Source organism: Mustela lutreola, chromosome 8 (assembly GCF_030435805.1).
Source record: "Mustela lutreola isolate mMusLut2 chromosome 8, mMusLut2.pri, whole genome shotgun sequence".
Classification (NCBI taxonomy): domain Eukaryota; kingdom Metazoa; phylum Chordata; class Mammalia; order Carnivora; family Mustelidae; genus Mustela; species Mustela lutreola.
Genome location: NC_081297.1, coordinates 42,963,251 through 42,990,455, shown reverse-complemented (window position 1 = coordinate 42,990,455; position 27,205 = coordinate 42,963,251). Strand labels below are relative to the sequence as shown.

The following is a 27,205-nucleotide window of genomic DNA, read 5'->3' as shown; positions in this document are numbered from 1 at the left end:
TAAAGTTAATACCTTTCTCTTTATGAATACTGTTTTGCCCCATGATAATGAGAGAATAGTATAATTTTTGAAGTAATGTTGGTGCACTGAGCAATTGATAGATCCCTTTAAAAAAAATGAACTAGCATTCAACAGAAGAGATTAAATCAGAAAAAAAGCTCATGTGCTTGTAGACCACTTCTGATTAGAGAAGGAATGAAAAGACCTGACCTTCCAAGTCTTTTGATAGGTATGTTGTTTGTGAAATTTCAGAGTCTTAGAGCTGGAGAGACATAATGTTTCAACCTTCTACCTAATCCTGGAAATCCCTTTAGTTTTTCTGAGAGAGAGCAACATTTAAATTGGCCATAGTTCTGGTGCTTTTTAATGCCATGATAAAAGCTTTTTTCAGCAAACAGGAAAACCTCCCTGTGTCTAACTGTAGCCTTGTAGTCTGTTAGCAAGGGTGTGTGTATGCCATTGGCCTGAGTTCACCAGATACTCCTATGATATGTGTACACATCTTCATGGTTAGAATTTAGTGGTAGCACCTTGATTTCTTTGGGGACAGCTGGCCTTCAGTTCAGCAGAATGTGATATGCCTAATGGATGTTCAAGATCTGTGGACACCTTGAATTTTGAGCTCTGTAACCTCCATTCCCTAACCCTGCTCAGCACAAACAACCTGAAGACTCTTTAGCAGACTTAAATAATGAATGGGTTTCTCCCCTACCCCCCTCCAGTTTCACTCTCATCAGCTGTTTCACATCTTTGTGGTTGCTGGCGCTTTCGTTCACTTCCATGGCGTCTCAAACCTCCAGGAGTTCCGTTTCATGATTGGTGGAGGCTGCAGTGAAGAGGATGCACTGTGACACCTTCCAGAAGCCGGGGACTGTGACCCTGAACAGGGCCTGCAGCGTCTGCAAGCCTCCCTTACCGGCCATTGATGCCAGTGCCAGAGGAGCCCCAAACTTTGACAGCCTCGTGGGCTTTGTGATGCCCCTGGGGCTCCACCTGGTACACGACTGAGAAGAGAAAAACAAAAATAAATCATACCTCAAAGGATGGAGTGCATCAATTTGGAGAAAAGGAGAAATGGCCCAAACCCTGACTTATAATTGGGATCTACTGATTGAGGGCTCTGCACGACCTTGGCAAACTGGCTTCTGATCCGTGTCATATTTCTTTGTAGAAGATGGGAACACAGTTTAGCTGGTGGTTCGTTCTTCTCCCTTTCTCGCTCCTTAAATCAATTTAAAAACCAATTTAGGTGAACATTTATATCCTGTTAAAGGGTGGGAATGTGATTTTAGATGCTCTTTTGGGAGAACAAAGAAATTAATGTAAATAAGATTTCTAACTCACTGTTTAAGAATTTATATAAATGTTTAAAACATAGGGGTAGGGGAGGGAGGGGAATTTTGTACAGAACGAAACATGCAAGTACCACACACTGTTTCAATTTTGCACAAAGTGACTGTAGGAGGATCAGGTGATGGCCCCAGAATGTATAATGCCTTGGTGCACCAAGGTGCCTTCTAAAGGCTGGCATACCTTGGACCCTGTGGGGCAGAAAGTATAGCCCCAGCCCAGTGATCACATGACCACTCTCATGTCTGAGAGCCTTAGGGAGTCCCAAGGTGGAAGGAAGCTGTATGTGTTTTCTCAGTGGAAGCAGCATGTGAATGGCTGACAGGATGTGTTAGATAAAGGCTCTAGTTAAGGTATCATTTGAGAGAGTGATTTGTTTTCTATGCTGAGAGTGACCCCTTCTAAAGAGTAGAGCCATTTACTTGGGAAAGTCAATTATGCCAGCAAAGGGGTAGTGGAGACAGTAGGAGGAACTCTGGAAATGTTAGCCCGGGGGCTGATCAGATTACTTTATGGCATCCTATTCAGTTTTGTGGTGATTTTTATCTGCAGGGATGTGACAGTTTTCTGTATCTTTGCTGTGGAGCTCAGGAACACCCCAGAATCCTTCTGTTAAAGTCACTGCCCTAACTACCCTTCCTTGTCTTGGGAATACAAATTGACCTTTTCCCTGACATCACAGTTCTTGGCATGGAGCCAGCCACAAAAAAGATTGCAGCTTGTCCAGGTGCCTCTTGAGCTCATGTACATAGGTTGGGAGAAGGCTTCCTCTGGATCAGGAAAGGTAAATTTAACCTCTGGCACCACTGTCTTAGTAAGCCTAGTCGTGACATACATATCAGCTGTCTTTGAACAAGAAAGCCAGTCCAGTACTACCAAGGAGTCATCAGTATTCCCCAAACCCCAGTTTTCGGGGTTAGCATGGTGGGAAGTTGCAAAAGAAAATGGTATGTTATTGCCAGGGAGTCTGGTACAGCCATATCTTTGAAGAGCTGCTAGGAGTAGAAAAAGTTTGCTCATGCCCCAGAGGTATCCTGTTATGGTGTCAGGGAGAGTGGTAGGGGAAGGATCTGGTTCACAGAATTCTAATCTTGGCTCATAGGCAAACCACCAAAATAGCACTCGAGTCTTGGGTTACTTGTCACCCAAGGTTTCAGGTGATTGAGTTACATCTTGGGGATTATGGGTTTTAGAACTAAACATTGAAGCCCTAAGTCTGGGGGCTGGCACCCTCCAGTAGGCGTTTGGCATATGGGAAGAGTCTGGTATCCAGCAGAGTGTTGTCTTGTTGGTAATCTCCTTTCTCTCCCCTTCCAGTCTCCAGCAAAAGCTGGGAACTGGGAAGAAGGACTCCACTATAGAACTGGGGAAGGATTTAAGAGTATTTTGGTTCTGGGTAAGCTCACTGCCTTGGGTACCAAGGGACCCAACGAGAGACTTGAGTAGGTGAACTGGTGTGGTGCCTGACACAATAAAGAACAATATTCCTCCCTTTGAGGGAATAGTCCAGCAGGGCAGTGGCCATCTGGAAGGAGGGACACTTAGTCTCATGAAAGCAACAGCACATATCAGAAGCCAGACTTGCTCTTCGGTCATGCACTTTGGGATACAGGGTATAAGATGCAGCCCTGTAACACCACCAACAGAAGTAGAAGTTTCTGGGCCCAGTCACCCCACACCCCAAAGGAGGAGCTAAATCTGGTTCAACATAGCACAAACTGTTAGGAAAAATGAAATTAACATCAATGATGTGTCATCCAGTAAAAATCTCCCTCTTTAGGGTGGGTGTGCGAGTGCGTGTGTGTGCGCCCATTTATGTGTGTGTGTCTACGTGCAACTCACTACCAACAGCCTCACTGTGCACTTGGTCTTCACAGTGCTCGCTGAGAACTCTCACCAGGTTGGCGCCTGAATGCCTTACTCTCAGCATCAGAGGCTTGCTTGCTCTGTGCAGATTTTTAATTTTCTTCGTTGGCCCTAGGCTGGTTAGGACCTCTACAGCTTCATTCTTTAACCATTAAATAGTGGCCTTTTTCAGTATTTTCCCCCTTCCCCTTTATAAATTGCGGAAGCCACAAAGCACATTTTTTGGGGATCATAGAAGGTTGGGGTTTCAGAAAGGCCTCTGTGTGATGGTTCCATTCGCCATGGGATTTCCCTTACTTGCTGTATTCTCAACTTCTAATAAAAAGAACCAAATGGAATATGAACTTCGGTCGTGTACTGTTTTACTTACTCAAATTACCTGCCTTGAAGTCTTAATTTAGAAACCGAAGCTTAAGAAATTGTCAGAGACTTCCCGGTCTGAATGCACAAATCAAAGTTATTTATGCCCAACTCACTTTTCCTGACCTTTCTTAAGCTTTCATTACAACTGAGATGAGGTTTAGAATGGAGGGGAGAGCTAACCCGAAGGGGTAGTTAATTTATGATTAAAGTTTATCAAAATAATACCCAACATAATAGATACTCTATGTGAAAGTTTCTGTTGAAGGACTTGGTATCTCAGATACTCATAACCACCTCCCTGTGAACTAACTAGTATCACTCATTTCTGGGTTTGGAGACTGAAGCTCAGAAAAGCCAAGTGTGACTCTTGTGCTACACTCTTCACAATAAGAAGACAGTTCAGATTAAATCTCGGTGTTGACCTAAAGGTTTGGGGGTTTGTTAACCGTTTGTGTAATTTAAGAAAGGAGAGGAATCCGTACCCCTTTGCCTTGGGTAAATTATCTTTGCAGGAGAATTTCCAGTATTTGGATTCTTTTTTTTTTTTTTTTTTAAAAGATTGATTTATTTTAGAGAGAGAGAGAGACCATGGGTGGGAGGGGCAGAAGGAGAGAGAGAACCTCAGCCAGACTCCATGCTAGGCTTGGAGCTAGATGCGGGGCTTAGTCTTCTGACCTTGAGATCATAGCCCGAGCTGAAACCAGCAAGAGTTGGATGCTTAGCCAGCTGCACCACCCAGGTGCCCCGAATTCTCATTTTAAGGTATAGATACAGCTTTAGGGTTTCCCTGGGTATAGAACACTGGATTGCATTCTGCTCTTTTGAGCCATTATAAAGAACCATTTGGCTTTTTCTTAGTTTTTTGCTAAAAACTGTATGCTCCCTTTCTCAGGTGAGGATCCTGTATGGTATTGCCATGGATATTGCAAAGGAAATAAAGGACAAGTTTGAATTTTCACTTTGTAGAATGCTGGGCTCTGGGTTTCCTAAAAGAGCCCTTGGGCAGTGTTGCTTTACAGTTTATCCTGGAAGTAATATCCTTGTCTCTAGAATACTTAGCTTCAGTTACAGCATTCTTTTTCTCACCTTTTAAAATGGGCTTAGGTTCTTTGCATCTTTCACTGAGATCAACATTTCTCGCACTTTCTGTAGTGATTGGCGGGTGTTTCTGCTGAATTCTTGCTCTGATTTCTTCCTATTGTGACCACCTCCCCCATATTTACTTCTCTGACTTTAAGATACTTCCATTCCCCTGCCCTCCGGAATCAGAACTTCACTTAGCATTATAAAGTGGTGAACTGTTTTACATGAAAGCACTTCTATCAAAATGTACAAAATTATTAGCTGGATCTAGTAGTTAATTTATTCCTGGTACTGAGGAAGGAGGATCTGACAGCAGCTTTGAGTTCTTGGTCATTTAAGAAAAGATAATTCAAGGGGCGCCTGGGTGGCTCAGTGGGTTAAGCCGCTGCCTTCGGCTCAGGTCATGATCTTAGGGTCCTGGGATCGAGCCCCGCATCGGACTTTGCTCAGTGTGGAGCCTGCTTCCCCCTCTCACTCTGTCTGCTGCTCTGCCTACTTGTGATCTCTCTCTTTCTCTGTCACGTGAATAAATAAAAAAATATTTAAAAAAAAGATAATTCAAGATGCTGACAGATTCTTGTCATTTATTAAATGGCTTTGGTTCTAACTCGTTCGCCTATGATCAGTGATGACTCTTTAACTTGAGTCAGGCCGCCACCTGCTGTCTGGTAGTGGTTCTGGTAAAAGAAGAAAGGAAAAAATAGTTGCTCTGGTCTCCTAAGCTCACAAGAATATTCTGTTCTCCCAAGTGAGGAGCAAGGTTAGTTTCTCAGAAAGCTTAGTTTATTCCTTCCACTGGTTCTAAAAGTGATTTCCCAATTTTATAGTCTCCAGGCCACCCAGAGACACGGGGATGGAGGAGACAAGACAAGGCCAGGAGCTGTCCCAACACTTCCTAATTTTGGTTTCTAGTGTATGTGCTGTTGAAGTGAGCACCTAATCTTGGTTTTTTAAGTGATAGATCCAAGAGAGTTGATAAATTTTCCTGGGTGGGCAGGGAGGTCAGGCCTTTCAAAAGACAGGCTTGCTGTCCTAGAGAGAAGAACAAGCAGCCTGTGTCTGGGAGTTGGTAATAGAGGTCAGATGCTGTTGAAGGCCAGAACGTTTATTAATACCAAAGAGAGGCAGAGGGGTGCACGTGGGCACTGGGTGTTATTGGTGGTGAAGGTGCCCGAGCAAGTCAGGAAGTGTTCATGCAGCCATGCCTGTCATGATAAGGTCTGGACAGGATGATGGGGAAGCTCTGAGCAATGGCACCTGACTGGAGAAAGAGTTCCCTGTTGTGCCAGATGGACACCTGTGATCTTTGCCTATTGTTCTTAACATCCACATTGTCATTTCTTGGCCAACTTCTCTCCTCCCCAAGGAGGTAATAGATCTAACAGTAGTTAACATGTAATTTGTGCTTATTGTATGCCCAGCACACTGCATGAATAAAGCTCTTTCCCAATAATTTACAACCAGTTCTCAAGTCTCTGCTGCAGTTTCCTGTCTACAATATGGGACAGATAACAGTACCTACTTCAGAGGATTGCTGCCAGATTTAAATGAGTTAATGCCTGTTACTTACCAGGTACCTGTAAGCCTTAGCCATTCCTAGCATTATTTTGCCACTTAAACTGGCTGAGCAAGTGAGTTTGAGTCACTCTCTTCTCTGAGGCTCTACTTGTTCAGCTGTAAGTAGGGCTGCTAATGCCGACCTCACAGGCTTGTGAGACTAAGTGGTGAAAGTGACGTCATCTTATCAGTAATGTAAGGCATTTTACAAATAGGGCAATGAATGCATTGTTCAAAGTTGGCCCACTGTACAGGGGGAGGGGGGCCATTTGCTGGTGGGAAGTTTGTACTCTGAATTGTGGAGGGCCGAGAAGGGTCTCCCGAGGCCCGGCATGCTGTCCATGCTTATCTTGGGGCTTGGCTGGACTTCCTCGTTGGATGTTGGTTGAATTTAAAGTTCTGAGGCCACCTCAGAATTTCTACATGGTCTGCCTTTAATGTTGCTCTCACAGTGGAGCCAGGTTTTCGGGGGAGGGAGGAGGAAGCTCCAGGGCCCTAAGACCCTAGGGGAGGTGTGCATGTGGAGAGTAAGTTCCCAGACAGAGCTCCCCTCCTGGTGGACTCTGCTGTGCATGTTGGAATGTTCCTTGAAATGCCCACCCCAGGGATAGAGTCAGGCAGTCTTTTTTAAAATTTTTATTTTATTTTATTATTTTTAAAAGATTTTATTTATTCGTTTGAGAGAGAGAGAGCACAAGCATGGGGAGAGGCAGAGGTAGAGGGAGAAGCAGGCTCCCCACTGAGCTGGGAGCCTGACATGGGGCATGGGGCTCAGTCCCAGGACGTGGAGATCAAGGTAGTCTCTCTTACAAAGATAAGTGGCTAGAACAGACCACTGAGGGAGCTGGCCCTCCCGGGGAGTCTGGAGCTAGCCTTCAGGAGATCCCTCACCAGACCACTGTGAAGGACTGTGTGACCTCCCCTGTTCTATCACCCTTTAGTGCAGGAGCTATATATTTTACCCTATTGGCTTTTACTCAGATGCAAAAGTTTCTGTATGTTAGCATTTTGTAAAGACATTTTCAGAAGTTTTAGAAGCCATAGTTTGCAGACATGCCACAGTAATTTAAAAGGATTTAATACCTGTTCCTGTTCTGGGTTTTTCCCATTACTAGTTACTTCTTTGCTGCCCCCCCCCCCCCCTTTCTGAGCAGCAGCTAGGAAATTGACCTATCCCCTCACCATGCATCTCATTTTGAGAAAGCTCTATTTCAGGTGGGGGCATGTTCTTCATCTCATTTCTGCTGTTGGCCTCGTTCTGTTCCTCTTTCTCATACCGTAAAGGTCTTGGATTCTACTGAAGACCAACCAGGTTCATTAGAAACAGCTGACCCTTGGCTGGGTCTGGGCTTCTGGAGAATAGATGCAATTAACTTCTTTTGTCTTGGTCCAAGTTGAGCTCCCGGTGGACTCCTGAAGAGGAGGTAGGAAGGATGGTACTAGGCTCCCTGGAAGGCCTTTAAGAAGTGGTTTCTGGGGGCGCCTGGGTGGCTCTGGGTTAAGCCGCTGCCTTCTGCTCAGGTCATGATCTCAGGGTCCTGGGATCGAGTCCCGCATCGGGCTCTCTGCTCAGCAGGGAGCCTGCTTCCTCCTCTCTCTCTCTGCCTGCCTCTCTGCCTACTTGTGATCTCTCTCTGTCAAATAAATAAATAAAATCTTTAAAAAAAAAAAAAAAGAAGTGGTTTCTGGTTCCATCTGGCAATCTCAGGAGGCAGGGACCATTAGCCCAAGACAGATGAACAGTGACCTGGGTGATAACCCAACTGTAGTGAGGTGGATCCCACGGCAGGGGCCGACTCTTAAGAGTGTCTCTGGAAGGATCATCTTGTCAAAACAGAGGTGAGGTTGGTCGGGTGTCACCGCAAAAGCTGGGGTGGTAGCCCCCAGGCACACAGAGGCAGCAGGAGCATGGGGAGCGAGGCCGAGGTGTCTGCGGTGCCGCCACACTCCTGCGCATTTTCCTGTGAACCCAGAGCAGAGATGAAAAGGTAGCCTTCAAGATGAGGCAAGGAAGAGGGAGGAGGGCCTCTGGGACTAATAGCCAAAAACCTGGGGTAAGAGGGAAAGCCCAGAAAATGGAGGAAACACTGCCTGCCATCTTTTTTAGACCGCCTATTTTTTAGGGCAAAGGAGAGGCTGTGCACTCAGCCCAGAACTGGGTTCAAGCCTCTGCTTGTCCCTAGTCTTACAGTGGCCGTGGGACCATCCTCTAGAATGACTTCGGGGAAGCCATCAACTCTGGAAACTTAGTGGATGTGGATTATTTGTGGCATATTCAACAAAGACAATACCATGAGTAAGGCACCCAGCTTGAGGCCTTAAGCTAAAAGCACCTTACATAGTGGGCGCTTAATGTCATTAGCATGTGCATATATTAGCTTCCTCGTTTGGAGCTAACTGCAGTAGTAATGAAGGCAATATGGGGGAACTGGGTTTGAAATCACTGAGGGCCCAAACCCTAGGAAATTTGGCCCTTAGCTCCTGGTTGCCTCCACATGTGAATGCCACAGGGGCCTGAATGTCCATGCACACGCATGAATGTGTTCCACGGACGTGCACAAGCAGGGCTGCATTCATAAGCATCAGCTCCCATCTGCAAATGCACAGGCCCCATCCAAGAGCCCAGGATTTGTGGATGAAGACCAAGCCCCGCCCCTTTGCCCCCCTCCAGCCCTTACCTCTGGATGGAAGGCGTGGCAGGAATCTGGTCTCCTTCGAAGCTTCTGCGAGCGTAGCCTGTCACACTTGACGGACGCATTATGTGCGGAAGTCACTGTTAAGGCGAACATCTCATGACAGCAGCGAATTCTGGAGATTCTAGAGACTAAGTCTGGGAAGAGCCTAGCCCAGGTGGGACCAGCTGCCTTGTAGAAGAAGGCACCCAGGGGTTAGGGGGAGGGGAGGGGTTAGGGAACAAATCCGGAAGCCCTGGGTGGGAGGCGGGGGATGTTGGTGGGGAGGGAGGATGGCCTCGCCTCTCAATATCTGAGCTCCTCAGTGACACCAACACCTCCATCCCTCCCCCAGCCCTCATTTCTCGGAAGCTGGAAGGATATATTTGACTTCTGTAGCTTCCTGCAGGACTGGTGGGAAGATGCTACAGTCACAGGTGGGGTCTGTCACCAGGAGGAGAAGGTTACTGCTGGGAATCTGTTGCATCACAAATATCCTGCGGCCAAGAGAGAAGTGGGTTGCGGAACCGCTCTGTGGCAGGCTCAGATAATTCTCGAGAGGGAAAAGAATTGTCATTAATATATTCAGAGATAGCAGGCATAAATCAAGACTGTCCCAAGCAGATAGGGATGTGTGGCTGGGGCAGGCCGTGCCGGAAAGATGCGGTGCTCAGGTTTGGCCACAAGGTGGCAGAGCCCGCCCGCACAAGGCCCTGGAGAGCCGCCAGAGGGAGGGAGGAAGGGATCCGGGAAAGCCTGTCTGCGGGAGGCCTGGTGCCTTATGTAACAGTAGCTGCCACTTCCTGAGCATTTCCTCTGGGGTGGATGATTTCTCTCTCTCACACACACACACTTAACCGCAACCACTCCAAGGGAGGTTGCTGTCGTTCCTGTTTCGTGGAGGAGAACCCAGAGGCTAGAAGAGGTGAGGTAACTTGCCCAACGTTACAGGGCTGCGGAGCAGAAGAGAGTGTTTTTGAACTCGAAACTGTCTACCCTGAAGTCCGTGCCTTACACCAGACCACTTACTTCATTCTCATGACAAGCCTTTGAGATAAACGAGTCACAGGAGTTCCCAGAAAACCACTCTGGCGAGGTTACCGTCCACCCAACATCACACACTAGTAGGACAAGTCTGAGGCGTTACACTAGAAAGTAATTCCCCTGAGGTCTGGGGAGTCCAAGGGACGTCCCGCGAAGCCCTTGGCGAATGGCTGAGCTGGCTGAGTGGACACCCTAGAGGCGGCCCAGCACAGAACTTCACAAGTTGGAAGGTCCCCGAGGTCAGGGTGGGAGTTGGCGGGAGAGAAGTTTCTGTCGGGCCTCCCTGCCCGCCTCAGGCCAGCGGTAGCTGGAGCCGGTAGGATGCAGCTCCGTCTCACGGCTTGCACACGGGCAAGGCCTGAGTCTCTGCGGGGCGCACACACAGGCTCCAGGCCGGCCACGGAAAGGAGAGGCCGGTGTGACCTGACAGCGCTAGGAGCCCTCCTCCAGCCCACCACTCCCGAGAGGGCCCCCGAGCTGGCCTGCTTCTCCGCACAGACAGGTTTCTGAGGGGGCACTGACTGGCTTCTTCCTCACCGCTATCCTCGCCTTCCGGTGCCTTCCCAGGGCCTGCAGATGCCCCTGGGCCTGCACGGGGCTGGCTGCCGCTGAGCTGTTGTGGGCTAAGCAAATGTGTGTGACCCACACTGAAAGGTCCTCCGAGAGGGGCTGTGGAGACTTTCCTTTGGAGCCTGTGGTAAGGTGGGTGGGTCCAGATCTGGCCTCGGGACCACTTCTACCAAACCGTCCGGTGCCCCCAGCCAGCCTACCCTCTGCCCCCGCCCATGTTTCCTTCACGAAGGAAAAGAGGAAGCAAAGATGGGGAGGGGTGGGTGGGTGTGGGTGTGGTGGTGTGTTGTCAGGGGGAGGGGAAGGGAGGAGCCCAGCTGGGGTCAGGCAGCGCTGCCCTCCGATCTTACTTCCGGCAGGCTCCACACTCAATGATCCCATTGGTCTCCCGGATGGCTGTCTGGTGCACAAACACAGGGTACTCTGTGTCACACGGCTGCAGCACGTCCTGTTTCTTGTGCTTGTGGGCTGCAGAGAGACAGAGTTACAGATGGGGAAAGGGGCATTGCCAGATGAGAGGGCCCCAGGAAGCCATGCCTGGGGGGGGGTCTCAGCTGCAACCCTGGCTGGCAGGCATGGTCACTACTGTGCAATAGAACACCCTTTTGTCCCTTTGTCAGAAGGTTCTCAGGGCTCGGAGAGGAGGAGGGGAGGAAGGAACACAGGGAAGGAAAAGAGACAGAAAAAATGGAGCAGATGGTGTCACAGTGGGAAGGGCAGCAGACTGGCATGGGGGGCCTTGGCTCTCGGCTGTGGGTGATTAGCACACTAGCCCCGTGACCTGGGGGAAAACCACCTCCCCCCTTGGAAGCGCGATCCTCAGTGTAAGCCGGCTGGTTGGGAGAAGGGCTGGGCGGGGACCCCTTGAAGGCTCCAATCAGCACTGATACCCAGGGTCTGAGAGGAGAGCAGAGGCAGGAGGAGGGCCAAGGGGTGACTTGGGGGACACTTTGGATTCTTAATCCTACCCCTCCCCCCCATTCATTGTATACAGGTGACATTTCTCAAGTCTAGCTACTGTGCTCTGCACATGTAGCACGCAGACCAGCCCTAGGCTTGCTCCCTAACCAACCCCCCCCCCCCCGCCCAGCCCCCCCCCCGCCCCCACTCCCACCACCAGTTTTGAGCAGAGCAGCAAGGGCTGAGCGCCAGCCTGCCTGGGCCTGGGAGAGAGAGCCAGCAGGGGCCTCCAGGGCCCAACGTGGCCAAAGCCCAGCAGACACAGCTCCCAAGATTTCCGGCTCCTTAGTGGTGCACTGAGTCCCCTCAGGAACAAAGGATGAAGCTAGCAGGACTCGGAAAAACGAATAGCAGAGGCCCGGACAGCCCAGTCCTGGAGGACACACATTGCGCCTGGGGTGAGCAAAGAGCCAAACGGGGCTGGTTCACGGACTGAACGACATTATTTTTGGTCAAAATAGCAGCCCTGGTTTGTTAACGCAGCACGTCTGTTTCTTCCAGGCACTTCTCTACACTTTCTGGGTTCTTGGCTACTATCTGTGGAATGGGGAGGGTGGGCAGGGTCACCCCCATTTCATAGACCCCCATCTCAGGATCACATGGGGGTTAGCAGGAGAGCGCCCAGATCCAGAAACTTCCCACTGGACCGTGAAGGCAAAAGGGTAGGCCAGTCTGTGGGCCGAGAAGTGCGAACTGGGGGGAAGAACCACAGTCGGGGCTCTGCACACTTTGTCGGTTTCACCAGACCTTCCAGGGCTGCTACTGGGCACTTTGACTGTGTGGGCACCCTGGCTAAAGCCTGCAGGAGCCTGGTGGCCGGCTCCCTCCTGGGCCCAGTTATACTGGCCTCGTCCCCCGTGGGGGCTGGGCCAGTCACCTGAGCCACTTCGTGTGAGTAGATTATCTCCATGACAGCGATAGGGACCATGCGGACAACGACAGACTGGAGTGGGCCTCCATGCAGCTGGGACAGGGTCTCCCTCAGGGCCTCCCTCAGTCCATGTCCTTGGACTCCACGTCCAGTGCTATTCACTGAGGACATGGATGAGTGGCTGAACCAGGCCTCCTGGGCAGGATGGAGAAGCTCCAGGGGCAGCTTCCCTGAAGAGGAGAAATTGTGAACCAGCAGACGGAGGGAGATCGTTCTCAGCGTTTGCAAGATGCAGCTGCTGGCAGGGAGAGCACGGCAGGGAGGGGAGCTGTGCCCCCGGCCCATGTTCCCATGCAGAGGGAGGAGGGCCCTGTTTCTAAATGGGTTGAGACACGTGGTTCCTGGTTCCTGTCACAGACACCATCAGGAAGCCAAACTCTTAACAAAAATGGGGTGGGGAGAATAGCCCAGGCAGTGGAGATGTTCCAGAACCCCATGGAAAAGGCTCTATTAATGGAGGGGTTGAGCAAGGCTGGTTAAAGCGAGATAGTCTGTGTGGTAGGAAACCCCCCAGCTACCCTGGGAGTGGAAGCCAAGGACTGCCTTTTGCATTTAAAGGTCAAGTGGCTTCGCTCTTCTGGGAGAGCAGTCTAGAGTCACAGCTGGTTGACACAGAGGACATTTCTTTGGTTCACGGTGGGGCCTGTGGAGGGCACTGTCCTCAGACCCAAGGTCACAGGAGATATATTATCCCCAGAGTGCCCAAGTGACCAGACCTAGGCCTCCACCTGCCACCCCCTTAACCCTGCACACTGCTGGGGTCTCGGTGGACACAGGGAGCTGGAGGCACCCCTGTTTCCTGCTCCACGAGGAGACCTGGCGGCTGCTTACCTGCACGTGGTCACAGCCACTGGGCCACATCACGCTTCCTCCCCTTGGAATCATAAGTGAGCTCACCCAAGGAGATGGCTGGAGGTTCTGTTTGCCCTGGGCTAGGACTATACTTGTGTGGGACGAGATCTGGGTGACACCCTCATGCCTTAAGGGATGGGGCTTTCGAGTGGGAGAGGGCCTCTGAGTTAGGGGTCCCCTGGATGAAGAGAGCTCAGACTTCCTTGGATGGAGAGCTGAGGACAGTCCCTTTTCGAAGTCCCTACCCGCACCCCCAGAAAACTCAGTGAGACTACTCACAGTGATGGAAGACAGCTTTGGCTGTCCAGGACATGATGGGCACGATGTCACATGGAGGGCAGGATGGCACAGGGTAGCGATGTCACATGGAATGAATGATGTCACACGGAGCAGTGGTGTCCCGAGATGGCAGTGGTATGTCGTCACACAGAGAGGTGAGGGGAGCCAGAAGTGAGGGGAGGCCATGAGAGAGGGCCTGGTGAGGTGAGATGGGAGGCACGGACTCTCCAGAGTCCCCATCCCATCTGTCATCCTCCCAGAGGTGACAGGTTCCTACTGAAATGGCTTTGAGAGCAAACACTCCATTTTTGCAGTCCTGCGTACTCACCCTCAGCCCCACTGTCTGCTGGCCAGGAGCCCCATGCACTCCACTCCAGAAGGATCCTGTCAGACACAGAGCAGAATCCCCAAGACCCGGTGCCCTCCTGACCCGGGGGCCCTCCTGACCCGGGGGCCTGACCCTCCTGACCCGGTTGGAGCACCAGAGCTCCCTGGCGGCCCCTGGTCTAGCCCCTCTCCTCCAGGACACCCTCTTCCCTGCTTGGGGCTCCTGGGTGAGCAGGGAGCCTCCCCGCTGGCCAGCAGTGTGTTTGAGGGGCAGGCACGAGACACCCGGAGATCTCGCCTGCCTCCTCTGGGGTTCCGGGGACCTCATGCAGCTCCTGCTCAAAGGGCTCCCTCATAAGGCACACCTGCATGAAGTCCCCCCAGTCCCCCCCAAGACCCCGCCCAAGGCGCAGACCTCACTCACAGCAAGAGCTCATTCACCAGCCACCTGGTAGCGGTCAGGAGGGCAGAGATTGGCTGGGAAGGAGAGGGGACACAGGGTTAGGCCCAGGCCCCAGCTGAGGGCGCTCCCCTGGGCACCGTCATTAAAGACCAGCACGTGTGGTGGAGGGAGGAGCGTCCCCCCTGCCCCTTCCGGCTGCCACCATCTCCCACCCCTTCCCAGCAGAGGGAGCATTTACAACTGTTATGTGATAAATTCCTAGGGCACTTGGGGTTCGACCCATCAGGAGGACTCCTCCAGTTCTCTCCCTTTTGAGCCACTTGGTGCTGCTCCTGGCATCCTTTGTGATACGGGTGAAAGCACTTATTTGCAAGTGAGGCAGGAACAAAACAATCCAGGGGCTGCCCTCTGCTTTCTCTGCCAGAGGCTTGTTGCCTCAGGGGGCCGCCAGAACAATCCCCAGAAGCCCCGGAGAGAAGACCCACAGGCCCGGGGCAGGGGCAGGCTGAGGACAGGGAGCAGGGGTGTGGGTCTGGGGGTGGGGTGGGAGGAGATTTGACATTACTTTCTGGTCCCAGTCAAGAGTGGGGTCCTGGGGGTAGTGGGTGGGAAGAAAGGTCTGGGGTGACACTCACGCTGACCAGGGGCCGGGCGGCACTGGGGTGGTGACTCAGGGGTCTGCACATGGCCTGGTAGTCATACATGGTCACTCTGAAAATCAGAAACAGGACTGGGGAGTCAGGCCTTCCCCCAGCCGGGGTGGGGGTTTGCTGCAGGGTTCCCATTTCCCAGGCTTCCTGAGGGCGAGGGAGGGAGGATGGGCGATCAGACGATTTCATCTCTGCACTTCCACTGCTTTGAAGAAACGGAACAGCAAATTCGGTTTTCCCTCTAAGGGCCCATATGACCTTATACCCCTCTCCACCTCATATCTAGTCTCTGGCTTCAGAAAGGTTGCTCTGTTAGCTCTTTGGGGCTTTCACTGTGGGTTTTTGAGGTCAGGATCCTGATATCTGTCGGGACCAGTTAGCATCAGCTCCTGCCTTTTCTGTGTGTAGTCAGTCTGGGGAGAAACGTGTCCCACTTACTGGCTGAACACCCCCATGCTGAGCAGCTGGGTCATGAGAGCGCCATCCACCTCCCCCAGGAATCTTCCCATCTGTGAGGGCGAGAGAGACAGGGAGAGAGAGAGAGAGAGAGAGAGAGAGAGAGATGGAGAGGGAGGGAGGGATGAGGGGGGAGAGTGGGAGGAAGAGGAGGAAGAAAGGGAGGGAGGGAAGCGGGATGAAGGCTTCTAAGTCTCCCACATTAGGCCAGGGCTCACTGCTAGCTCCAGACGGGGGTGGGCTGGGTCTCCCCTATAGATACGGGGCAACAGAATCAGAACTGTACCCATTCCACCGGCTCCCTCCCCCTTTAACAGGCTCCCCTGCCCTATTCTTTATCTTAGCACTTCTCATTTAGTTGGCTATGAAATCAATCTAGGGGCTACGATTGGAGTCCAGTCCCCAACCCTGCTGCCAACACAGCTGGGATTTGGTCTCTCTCTCTGCTTTTTTTTGTTTCCTAAAGAGCAAAATAGGATCCTCCTTCCCCCAAGTCCCTCCTCCATGGCCCAGTCAGCCAGCACTGGTGAGCACCCACCACGTGCACCAGCCGAGGCCGTACCCTCCAAGCCCGCAAAGTCCCCCAAGTTGGATGACAGTCAAGCCTCCTATGATCTGGCTTCAGGCTGCCTTCCAGCCTCACCCCTACACTGACCTCCCCACCTGCCCTGGTCTCTTGCTTCTGCGGCCTTCTCAGCATGGCAGAGAGGAAAGAGCCTGGACTTCAGCATCAGATTTTGATTCAGATCCTGGCTCCGGCACTGCCCACTGCGTGGCCATGGGCTGGGGAAGGGATAGCTTGTGCCAAGCATCTGGAACACGGCGAGGGCTCCGTATGTGGTGGGCATAGGATAAGGAGCTGCTCTGGCCTTGGCTCTTCTCTCTGCCTGGACCACCCTTCCCCAGTCCTTACTCCAAGGAGCTTTCCTTGTTGTCCTCCTCCAGGAAGTCTTTCGTTTCTCACCTTTCCAGCTGGACTTAAGGCCTCCCTCCTCAGGCTAAGGACAAAGGCACAAGGGGAGGGGGTGGCCCAGAGAGTGCTGGATGGGACATGCAGGCTTGTCTGAGCTCTGCACTCTTTGGCCAGAAGACCTCTCTGTTCTGAGGCCTGCGAGGCTTCTTGGAGCAGGGCAGTGGAGAGAGCAGAGGAGAGCAGGGAGGAGTCGAAGGCCTTTGAGGGAGAGACTAGCAAGTGGAAAGGTGTGAGGTATCCGTTCCTGCCGTTCTCTGAAGTGCAGCCCTGAAGCCACCTGAAGTTCCTTGAGCTCACGCGATCCCTCTCCATCAGCTGTGGGTTGCTTCTTGCTGTTGCAGGGACCAGATGTGTGTGTGCTCCTGCCTTACCAGATGGCGAGATCCTGTGGGCAGACACCTACCTCCCGGTCCCCCACACCACCCAGTGTCTTGTTCGTGGTTACTGTTCCGTGCATCTTTGCTGAAGGAATGTGTGAGGGATTGGACGGGCAATGAATGAGTGACTGGAGTTTTCTCCCTGGGAAAGTGCAGTGGAGTAGAAATGAGGCTGGCCCAAATTCCCACAAGGCTTTTCTTTCCAAACTCTACGCTTATTCACCAAAAACACCACAGTTCAGACACTTGATTCTGAGAAGATGAGCTCCTGGACACTGGAAAAAAATGTATCCTCTTCTATACATAAACAACGTGACTGACCGGGCTCCCCTTCTTCAGGTAAGGCAAGCCGGACTTGAATTATGGTAGCAGTGTGTTCGTCTAAAAGACTACATTTCCCAGACTCCCTTCTGGCCAGAGCTGGCCAATGAAAACTGAGCAAAGTCACCATGTGGGACATCCGGGAATCTGTTTAAAGGGAGAAGACTCCATAGGAGGAGTACTTCATTCATGACTGTTTCCCTTCTGGTCTGGAAAAGGGACAAGAAGGCAGGAGCTCCTTTAGCCATGTTGTGACCTTGAGGATGCAGACACCTGGTGACCAGACCGTACCAGTCCTGGGCTACCTTCATCTACTCTTTTATGTGAGAGAATAAACCTTTGATTTGGTTAAAACCCTGTGGTGGGGGCTCCACTGCTGACAGCAGAACACATTTCTTAGCTGATCGTTTCATTGGAACTTCATCAGAGTCCATCAGTGCCTCAAAAAGGTAGATTGACTTAGTTCCTGACCCTGCAAAGCTGAAGTCCAAACACTCAAACTGGAGCACCCTTGTCAGTTCAGCGTGCCCAGACTGACTGCGGGGTCTGTGGCATCTTTCCAGCCACGGTGCTATCCAGGGTCTGGAAGCTCCAGGTCCCTGCACCCCGAGTGCCACCTGCCTTCGGGTTTGCTTGCAGTGGGGCAGGGCTCCATGTTTCCAGGGCACAATCCACAAATAAGCAACGGTCCTTTGGACTGCCCGAGCTCTGGGGCTGTATGAAAAGGGCCTGGGGCTGCCTGTGTTTTCAGTGTCTGTAATGAGGCAGGAGTGCGTGCGGGGGTGCAGGGAGCAGACAGGGGGCAGGTGGCGGCAGAGAACCCAGAACTGATGAGTATTCCGGGTGGCTGGGCCGCAGCCCCCAGAACTAGGCTAATTTGCATGCCTGTGTGAAGCTCTGGTCCCCAGAGGGAAGGGGGCCTGAGGTTGGGTGGGAGAGCCCGTGATTCTGGGATGGAGCAGATGTCTCACAGTCTCTTCTTACCGATGGACAGCCTCAGTTTCTTCTCTAAAAACGTAAGGTGTTCCTTTCTCATGTATAGCCCCCCATTCGCGGGCTCCCCTGAGCTGCTCAGTCTCTTGACAGTCTCAGTCTCTCTGGCCCCACAGTGGAGCTGGGGAAGCATGTGGGAGAGAGAGCATAGGGACTGTGCTCCAGAGAGAGCCACCCAGGGGGCAGGTGGCCAACTGACTTTTTCTTTGGAGGCACCGGGCACTCAGTGTGTAGGGAAGCAGGGAGGGAGAAGGGATTGCTGAGGAAAATGAGCTGAGACAGGCACATCAGAGGCCCTCTGAGGGCGGAGAGGGTTGCCCTGGTCAGAAGGCAAGCCCAGCATTTTGGGCTGGGGGCAGGGAGGGAGAGGGTGCTGCACCCGCCCTCAGAGAGATTTCACCTCCTCATGATGGGGCATTCGATTTTCTAGCTTTGGTGCCCCTGTGAGGTCCATTTTGGAGCTCTCCTGTGTAGGTGCTACCCACAGGCAAGCGGGAGGACTAGGGATCCCCAAATCTGGGATGACAGGTCCATTGTAAACATTACAGAGATCTACAGAGCTGTTGTCACTCTCATGGCCCCAGCTGTCTGCTTCTCTTTCTAGGCCCCCGCGGAGGGCTGTAATTCTGTCATCTGTAGTCTTTCATTATAACAATGAACCCTGAGCTGGAAGAGAGGCCCAGGGGGACCAAATGTCTAATCAGTAGGCCTGGAACACCACTGGGGCAGGAGATCCAGGCCGCCCCTGCCCCTCCCGCAGACCACAGACAGGTGGTGCCCTGGGGCTTTGCCCGGCAGGAAGGCCTTCGTGAGGCTGGGTGGGGAGGAAAGTTGGCGTCTGGAGCAGGGACAGTCTTTTCTCCCCAGACCTCTGGGTGGACCTTGGCAGGGACAAGGAGCAGCCTGGACCTTCGGCATATTAGCCCGGCAGGGAAAGTGCGTCCAGATCAACAGCCGCTGGCAGGAAAGGCTAGGCGGTGGTCCTGAGACTTTGTCGGGCTTCAGAGTCAGCAGAGGACTTGTCACAGCAGGGTTGGAGGGCCCCATCCCAGAGCTTCTGACTCGCCAATCTGGGTCAGGCCCAAGAACTTGCATTCCTATCAAGCTCCCAGATGCTGTTGCTGCTGCTGCCAGTGCCCCCACCACAGGAGTGTGTTTGGGGAGGTGGAGGGGAGTGTGGTAGGGCCATTCGGCAACGACTCACAATGGTCCCAGCCTCTGGGTAGGTTGGACCTGGTAACTTGCTTCTTGTGAGTAAAATATAGTAAAAGTGATGGGATGCCACATCTGAAATTAGGTTCCAAAAGACATTGACTTCTGCTTTGTTGTCATTGTCTGTCGCTGGATCTTCTTGGCTTGAAGGTAGAAGGTGGGGCCTTTGGGAGGTCATTAGATCATGAGGCCCTTAGGAATGGGATCATGATCAGTATGATCAGGCCCTTAGGAATGGGATCTGGTCAGTATCGATGAGACCCCCGAGAGCTCCCCTGCCCTTTGCTCCACACGAGGACACAATGAGAAGTCTGTGACTCAGAAAAGGGCCTTCACCCCCGGCACACAGGCCCCCTGCTCTCTGTGGATGAGCCCCCCAGCAGTGGCCTATGTGGATTAAAGGGGCAGGAAGGTGATGGAGGGGAGTGGGGTGATGAGTCTGAGGGTGTCTGCACTCTGGGAGGAGGCTTCTAAGGCCAGGCCAGTCAGCATCACGGCCAGAGCACAGAAAACATGGGGGGCCCTGCGGTGGAGCCGGGCAGAGCCTCTCCTCGTCGTGTGGACAGTTTCCCTACCAACCATGGGACGAGGCTGGATTAGGGAGAGACAAAATAAAGAAATAACATTTTCTCTGATGATCTGAGTGAAGTGTCTGCATTTTGTGGTCTTCCTACACTGGCTTGGCTTGGAGAAGAGACTCTGCGTTCTTCAGACTGTTCCCTCTAATCTGCCCTAAGCTGCCATTACTTCCTGGTGCCCCAAGCCGCCATTAGCCACCACGGTCAGTCCTTTCCTTGACTGGCCTGTCTGGGGGATGATCTGACTCCTCCCTCCTTCCCCCTCCCGGACACCTTACCTCCTGAGACCGCCCTGAGATCAGGATGAACCCGTTGTTGTCGATGACGAAGCAGTCCAGCTCCTGGGGAGAGACCGGGAGGAAGGTCATGGCCAAGCCCTGACCGCTGGGCCTGGCCTGGTGTGTGGGGAGCACCCCCATGTCTACTGCAAAGGTACCCTCTTTACTTGTGGGGCCCATGGTTCCCGCTCCCCCGCCTTTCCCCTGGGACAGAACTTACACTGTCCTTGCAGCTCTCTGGGCAGGGTCCATCCACTGGGCTGCACTAGAAGGAAGAGGAGAAACTGTACGTGGTGTGTGCCTCCGTGCATGTGTGTGTCAACGCGGGAGACACGCACCGCATGAGCACGTCTGTGTCGTGTGTGGGTTATGTGTGTGCTTGTGTTTGTGTGAGGGGGATGGTGAATGTGTGTTTGAGGCAAACTTGTGTGCGTGCGTGTGTGTACACACTGTGCTGGGTGTGCGTCTTTGTAGGGCGTATGTGGTGTGTTGCATGGGTAGGGTGTACATGAGCCGTTTGTGTGTGTGCGGGCACGATACACACGTGTGCTGTATGTGTGGGTGAGGCTATGTGTCACCAGCTGTCCACGCACAGGGGTTCAGCCACATTCCCCTCCGAGGGAACCGCACCCCTGCATCCCATGCGTGAGGGTTGGAGATCAGCCTCATGGTGCCAGAAGCCTCCTGGGGTGGCTTCGGAGGCTCCTGTTCTTTGTGTGACCTGGAGGGTGACACTAGGTTACGGGACGGGTGTCCCTTCCCATTCCATCCTCTCCATCTTCATGTCATGGTTCCCTAAACCTGCTTGAAGTGAGGAAGCGGCAACAGCAAGTGGACAGTTAAGGTCTTGGAACAGAGGGGCAGATTCTGGTGGAGGAACTTGAGGGGGACTTGAGGAAACCCAGGAAAGGCAGAGGGCTCCAGGGAACCGGGGGAGGAGGCTGGGAGGCAACAGGTGGGCTGGAAAGCAGTCCAGGCTTGGGTTTCGGGTAGAAGGATGGAGGGGCACACGTCTCCTCGCCCCGGGGGCAGGGTTGGTGGGAATACGGGGTCCTGCTCATTCCCAGGGCTGAGCGGAGCAGAGAGATCCAGGCCACTGGCAGAGGCACAGGGAATGGAGACAGGAAGAGAAGGAAGGGATCCAGGAGAGCTGAGCGAGGATCCCAGAAGAGAGGGGGCCTCAGGAGGCAGTGGGGCAGCAGGAGGGAGCCTCTGGCCTTGACCTGGCCCCATCACACCCACCTGCTGGGTCGACGCCCAGAATGTGCGCTGCAGGAACTCCAGCCTCATCTGGACGCCCACCGCTGCGGGGAAGTGGGAAGAGGGCAGACAAGACCATGGGTGTGTTTTGGGGGAGGGGGGTTGTGCGAAGGAAGAGACAGTGAGAGAAAAAAATAGATTCAAGTTAGAGAGAGGAGGTGCATCAGCAGGAACCGAGGGGAGGGGTAGTACCATAGCTGAGTCAGACAGGAGCCTGTGAGAGCCTAGCCTGGACTCCTGGCGGCGGGCGGGGTGTGTGTGTGTGTGTGTGTGTGTGTGTGTGTGTGTGTGTGTGCAGTTTCTATCTCTTTGCAGCAGATAATTCTGGAAAATGCTTCCAGAGAAAGATGAGGCCCGGGTTCTAGAGAACAATGAGGGTGGCATTCATCTTCTGATCTTGGGAAACTCAAGGCAGATGCACTGGGCACATTATTTTCCCCTCTCCCAAGGATGGAAGGACAGAGGTAGAGAGACAGAGCCATCTGTTCAAGGTCACGGCGACCAAAAGCGGCAGGCTGAGATGGGGGTTCAGGGCCCCACGTGGAGCTTTCTAGATTTCAAACCTGACACAACAGCCCGTCTTGTACCCAATCCCTGCTCAGGGTCTCCCCTACTTTGTAGGAAGGTGCTTTCCTTGCCGAAAGGTGTGACCAGGTTTACCCAGGTTTGCGGGTTGTTTCCAGAAAACCAAACATGCTGCCAGCTGGCAAAAACTACCCCTTGATGATGCCACTTACAAGGGGCTACTCATGTCTCTTTGGTTCCCAAACAGGCTTGAAGACCCAAGCTAGAGCTCACATGCTAAGAGAAATCTGAGGTCAGAGAACACAAAGAAAAGGCAGGTTCTATTGAAAAGAAAAAGAATAGAAAAACTAGGTTGACTTCCTACTGTCTGGTATAATAACATTGAAAATTTTGAGTGCCGGGCACCTTCACATCCATGGGCTTATTTCATCCCCACAGCAGAGCAGTTCTATTCTTACTGGGGCTTCACAGAGGAGGAAACAGGCTTGCGGAGACGGTCTGCTTGCCTCAGTCCCCCGGCTCCGAATGACAGAACCAGGACGCGCAGCTGGGGTCTGTCTCTGAGGCTCTTAACCTCTCTGTTCTTCACGCCTGGGTCACAGTGGTCAGGAAGGAGCCGGCGGGCGTGGGTGAGCAGTCTCCCACCAGGGGTTATGGCTCCCTGGTCCTTACAGGGGGAGTGGATGTGGGTTCCCGACTGCTCCCGCACATTCATGGGACATTCTAATCAACCCATGGCCACTCGGTGGAGAGATTTTCCATTGTGATCATTCTGACTTCCCCAAACTCAGCAGCCGGCTCTTCTCAATGGACTGGAGTTACAGCAAAGAGCTATAGAATCGTATCCTTTTGTTTTCAATATGAAATGATCCTAGACAAGTTTGGTGGAAAAAAAAAATGAGACCAAGGAAGGGTCAAGGGGCCAGAGCTCTGGCCCTGGGTTAGAGCTGCGATCTTTGGATTTGTTCCTTGGTTATAGAACAAGTCATGATTATTCTTGCCCTAGGAAGGCTGAATGGGTATAAGATTGTTGAGGCTCAAATGGACAGGGAGAGGGAATATTATTCTACACTAGAGCTTTGGTACTCAAACTTGGTATGTGTTAGGTTCATCTGGAAGGGGATGCCTGGGTGGCTCAGTTGGTTAAGCATCTGTCTTTGGCTCAGGGCACCATCACAGGGTCCTGGGATTGAGCCCCGCATCGGGCTCCTCTCAGCTGCTTACGTTCTCTCTTTCCAATAAATAAATAATATCTTAAAAAAAAAGAAAAGAATTATCTGGAGGATTTGTCCCCATCCCCATATGCCTGGGGCGGGGCCTGGGAATTTGCATTTTTAGAGCGCTCCCAGGTGGTGTTTGGTGTTGATGCCACTGGCCCGGGAACCAGGGTTTGGAAACTGCTCTTCAAAAGCGATGCTGTCTGATTGAACTTTCTGAAATGATGGGGCGTCCAAGCTCTGCACTGTTTCATACAGTAGCCACTAGTCACATGTGGCTGTGGAGCCCTTGACATGTGGCTGTTATGATGGAGGACCTGAATTTTAGATTTTTTAAAATATAACTTTAATTAGTTTAAATTTAGATAGCTAACATGTGGCTGGTGGCCACCATGTTGGATAACGCAGTTCTAGAGCTCATATGGTTACAGACAATGGAACCAGGTCTCTGAGAGGCCCCTCCCCCTCCCTTGGAGTCTCATGGCAGCTCTGTGGCTGGAAGCGTGGCTAGCTTTCTTGAGCAGGTCCTCTGATATGGGAACATTTGAGTTCTTTGTGCACTTCCTTGTTGTTGGCTAAAAGGAGTCGGTGAGAAGGCACAAGTACATGGAATTCTTGGTCATGACCGAAACAAAAGACACATGGACAGCAGTAATCCACACACAAAGCTTGTGCTGGAGGGCCCAGTGTTTGCTGGCACATCCCTCCTCCCTTCCACGGTTCCCTCCAGCCCTGGAGGACTGAGGGGACTCCTCAGGCTCTCCCCCTTATTCTTTCTTGTGAGGTCGCCTCTGATACTCATTTTAGACAATTTCTTTCACCTGTAGAATAAAGGCTGAGTGAAAGGAGAGGAACCTTCTCAAAATTGTCACAGAGCCATCACACTAATGCTTAGAATGATCAAATCTTTGGGATTAGGAAAGTTTATCTACCCCTGTCCTTGGCTTCCTTGGTCAAAGAGCTTTCTTCCTATTCCTAGAGACAGACTCTGTCTCTCTACCTGCTTGCTCGGAGCCACGGTACCTAGAATCATGACATTCCTGAGCTAGAATAAATGCTATGATTCAAACACGGAGAGTCTTGAGAGAGTGGGGGTTGATTTCCCCTAAAGAAACAGGTTTTTGAGGCTCTTGCGTAGAAATGGGAGGAGTGGGGAGCAAAGCAGGTTCTTTCCCCCGGGGGGGTTCTGTCTCACAGCTGGTGCATAAGCTCCTCTAAGACTAGTTCTGGGTCCTTTGTGTTTGGGATCCGTATGCAGAGCTGAGGACATTCCAAATGCTTACTACCTCTCCATGCTTGAGTCACTGAGAGCATTTCAAACCTCACAGGTTCCAAACTGAACCTGGGCTTTTTGTCCCCAAAATGTGACCCTCCTTGAGACTTCACCATCTGGAGCATATTCCACTTAATTGTAATCATTGTCCTGTATCCCGTCCAAGTTCTGCAGACCTTATTCCAAAACACGGTAAGTCCGTCTGCTCCACCCTGGGCCAAACCAACGTCTCTCACTTGCATTAATATTCTAGACCCCCAAGCAGCCTCTCTGTGATCCGTTCTCCAAGAGTCATGACAGTGATCTTTCTGAAGATCACCTCACTTCCTTGCTTAAAGACTTCCAATGTCTTCCCACTGCTCTTGGAGCAAAATCCAAACTCCTCTGTAATATGGCCTCAAACCCCCACAGGAGCCAGCCCTGCCATTCTCTCTGATTTCAACCTGAATCATCTTCTCCCTCAAACATGCTAGTCTCGTTCCCACCTAGGGCTTCTGCATCCGCTGTCCTTCCTTCCTGGGATGCTCTTGCCCTAGAACTTTACATGGCTGGCTCCTTCTCATCGTCGGATCTCATTCCAAATGTCACCTCCTACAGAGGCTTTCCCTGACCTCTCCAGATAGAGTAGCCCACCCCTTCATCCTTCATTCTCATTTCATCATTTTTTAGTTTCTCAGCAACATGATTTATTTATTTTATTCTCATTTATTGCCTGTCTTGCCTTATTGGCATGGGGGCTAATAGGCAAGAAGGAGAGAGTTCTGATCCCTTGCACCTAGCATCAGACTTAACATATCATGGCGCTCCAAAAATATCTTTTGAATTAAATAGGTAAATATTTGTGAATTCCACTGAGCCAGCCTCTTGATGGGGAAGCGAATTCCATAAGATCTCTCAGTCTCGTCCCTTTGGGGCTCAGGACCATGTTGAACTCCTTCCTTCTGTATGGAGCCTCGCCCTCTTACAGATCTGAACTTGAGTCCCTAGAGTTGAAGCTGTGCTCTGATTCCCTTGAAGGCCTAGGAGGGAATCCACTAAGGAACGGGGACTTCGGGTGAGACAGAAAGAACTTCCTCGGGACAGGAGGTGCTAGATCCCGAGGGCAGGGGTTGAGATAGGACTGGGGAGCAAGTGAGGGGCATGGGAACCTCTTCATCAACAGACTGTCTGTTCTGCCCTGCCTCGTGACTTATCATTTCAAACCCTGTTCAAATCCTGCCTTACAGCCCAAACTGTACTTTTCCACCCCAGACACTGAGACAGCCTTCTCTCCTGGGAGAACTGCCAGCGTGACGCTTGGGTCTCTGTGCTGCTTGCTCAGGTGGCCGGCCATCGTCAGGACTTCACTGGCCCCCCATGTCAGGGGAGCCCCAGGCTGGCCAGCTTCCCTCCCAGCACCTCCTAGCAGCCTGCCGTGTGCAGGAGATCATGCCTCACGGTCTGATGTTTGCAGACAAGCTCAGAACTCTGAGTGCAGAGATCCAGCAAAGGGAACATGAAGCATCTAGCCATCCTGGGCTGCTCCGCCAGGGGAGCAGTGGGACCTCCCCCTCTTGCCCAGACATGATTGGACCTTGTTTCAGAGCCTGACCTTGGTCCCCAGGTCCTGCTGCAATTTGATAAATGTGGAAAAATGACACCCCTTTCATCCTGGCCCTAGCCGGGCCTGTCCTTCCCTCTCCCCCGGGGGCCTCCTCTTGACCTCTCTCCCCTGCGTCTCTGGAATGATCTCAGGTCTTCCTCCAAAGCAGCTTTTCTTTAAGATCTGCTTAACTCTCAGACAACCTAACAAAGAGCCCTGTAAGGCCACAGGCAGCAGGCAGCTTATCAAGATGTACCTCTTCGCTCCAAGTCCTGTCTGTCACTATGGCGCTGTTTTGTCGTCACAGACCGCAAAGCGAAGCAGCTGTGTGCACAGAGGGAAGGGCTCCCTGTCAGAAGTCGTGCTCCCAGGGGTCAGCACCTCCACATTTTACCCCCAGCTCTAGTATCTCCTTTGTCCTTCTCCCTTCTCTGCCCTAATAGCTCAGCACAGAGACTGTTTAAGGGATCTAGAGCTGCCAGGCTAGGAAGGGCCTATCTCCTATGCCTACAAGCTGGGGAGCCAGCAGATGCTCAAGGTCATGGAGTGCCAGTAACCGAAGGGAGACCAGAGACCTCAATCATTCTATCTCCTTGTTCTACAGAACAGGAAAGCAAGGCCCAGGGCTGTCAGGTCCATTAACTAACTAATAGCTAATGAGCAACAGAGTCTAGACTCTGGGTCCCCTGATGCCTAGGCTTGGGCTGGTCCCTTCTCTCCCTCATTCAGCTGACAAGAAGGCACTGGGGCGTGGGAGAGGCAGAGTCCCTCTTCCGGAACAGTTCCTAGTTTATGAAAGAAGATAAACCATACCACAGAAAGTGGCTTTACATTTTCTGGATAAGAATCTCAAGGATGGCCCCAAGAAAGGCTATAGATGGGAGAAGGTCAAGTCTGTGGACCATCCAGGGAACCTTTGTAAACGAGCAGACTTTCTGGTTGGGTTTTTAGGAAGGGGGAGGCTACCCATGGGGAAGGAGGCTGTTCCAGACTCAGGGAAGGAGCTGGAGAAGCAGAGGTCTGTTTAGAGGCAGGTGGGTACAGTTAGTTTGAAGGTAGGATGCACCCTGTGTAGGTGAGAGGCACGGAATTCCCAGGAGGTAGAAGACCCGCGCTCTCTCTCTCTCCTCCTGGGACTTCTGTCCGAGCCCTCCCTGCTGAGTCTGTCTTCCATCAGAACAGAGAGAAAGGAGGTACAGGAGTGCCTGTGAGAGTCATCCTGAGTTGAGGAGTTTTTCAACTTCCCCTTCCCC

General features: G+C 52.1%; 2 protein-coding genes across 6 annotated transcripts in view; one reads left to right on the top strand and one right to left on the bottom strand.

The window, feature by feature from the left end:
• ADIPOR2 (adiponectin receptor 2) overlaps positions 1–3,560 on the top strand; it is a 101,595-nt gene extending 98,035 nt beyond the window's left edge. For all 5 annotated transcript variants that reach the window (XM_059184408.1, XM_059184404.1, XM_059184405.1 and 2 more), the window contains one exon: positions 723–3,560. In XM_059184408.1, coding sequence (XP_059040391.1) covers positions 723–851 — 129 coding nt within the window. In that variant the 3' untranslated portion in view covers positions 852–3,560. The remainder of the gene's footprint in view (positions 1–722) is intronic.
• A 4,338-nt stretch (positions 3,561–7,898) lies between these two features.
• Positions 7,899–27,205, bottom strand: part of CACNA2D4 (calcium voltage-gated channel auxiliary subunit alpha2delta 4) — a 112,466-nt gene continuing 93,159 nt past the window's right edge. Inside the window, exons 27-38 of the mRNA XM_059187456.1 lie at positions 21,338–21,399; positions 20,316–20,360; positions 20,096–20,158; positions 15,346–15,416; positions 14,893–14,968; positions 14,279–14,331; positions 13,856–13,911; positions 13,528–13,548; positions 10,856–10,973; positions 9,276–9,388; positions 8,898–8,980; positions 7,899–8,180 (exon numbers count right to left, since the gene is read on the bottom strand). Coding sequence (XP_059043439.1) covers positions 8,076–8,180; positions 8,898–8,980; positions 9,276–9,388; positions 10,856–10,973; positions 13,528–13,548; positions 13,856–13,911; positions 14,279–14,331; positions 14,893–14,968; positions 15,346–15,416; positions 20,096–20,158; positions 20,316–20,360; positions 21,338–21,399 — 866 coding nt within the window. The 3' untranslated portion in view covers positions 7,899–8,075. The remainder of the gene's footprint in view (positions 8,181–8,897; positions 8,981–9,275; positions 9,389–10,855; positions 10,974–13,527; positions 13,549–13,855; positions 13,912–14,278; positions 14,332–14,892; positions 14,969–15,345; positions 15,417–20,095; positions 20,159–20,315; positions 20,361–21,337; positions 21,400–27,205) is intronic.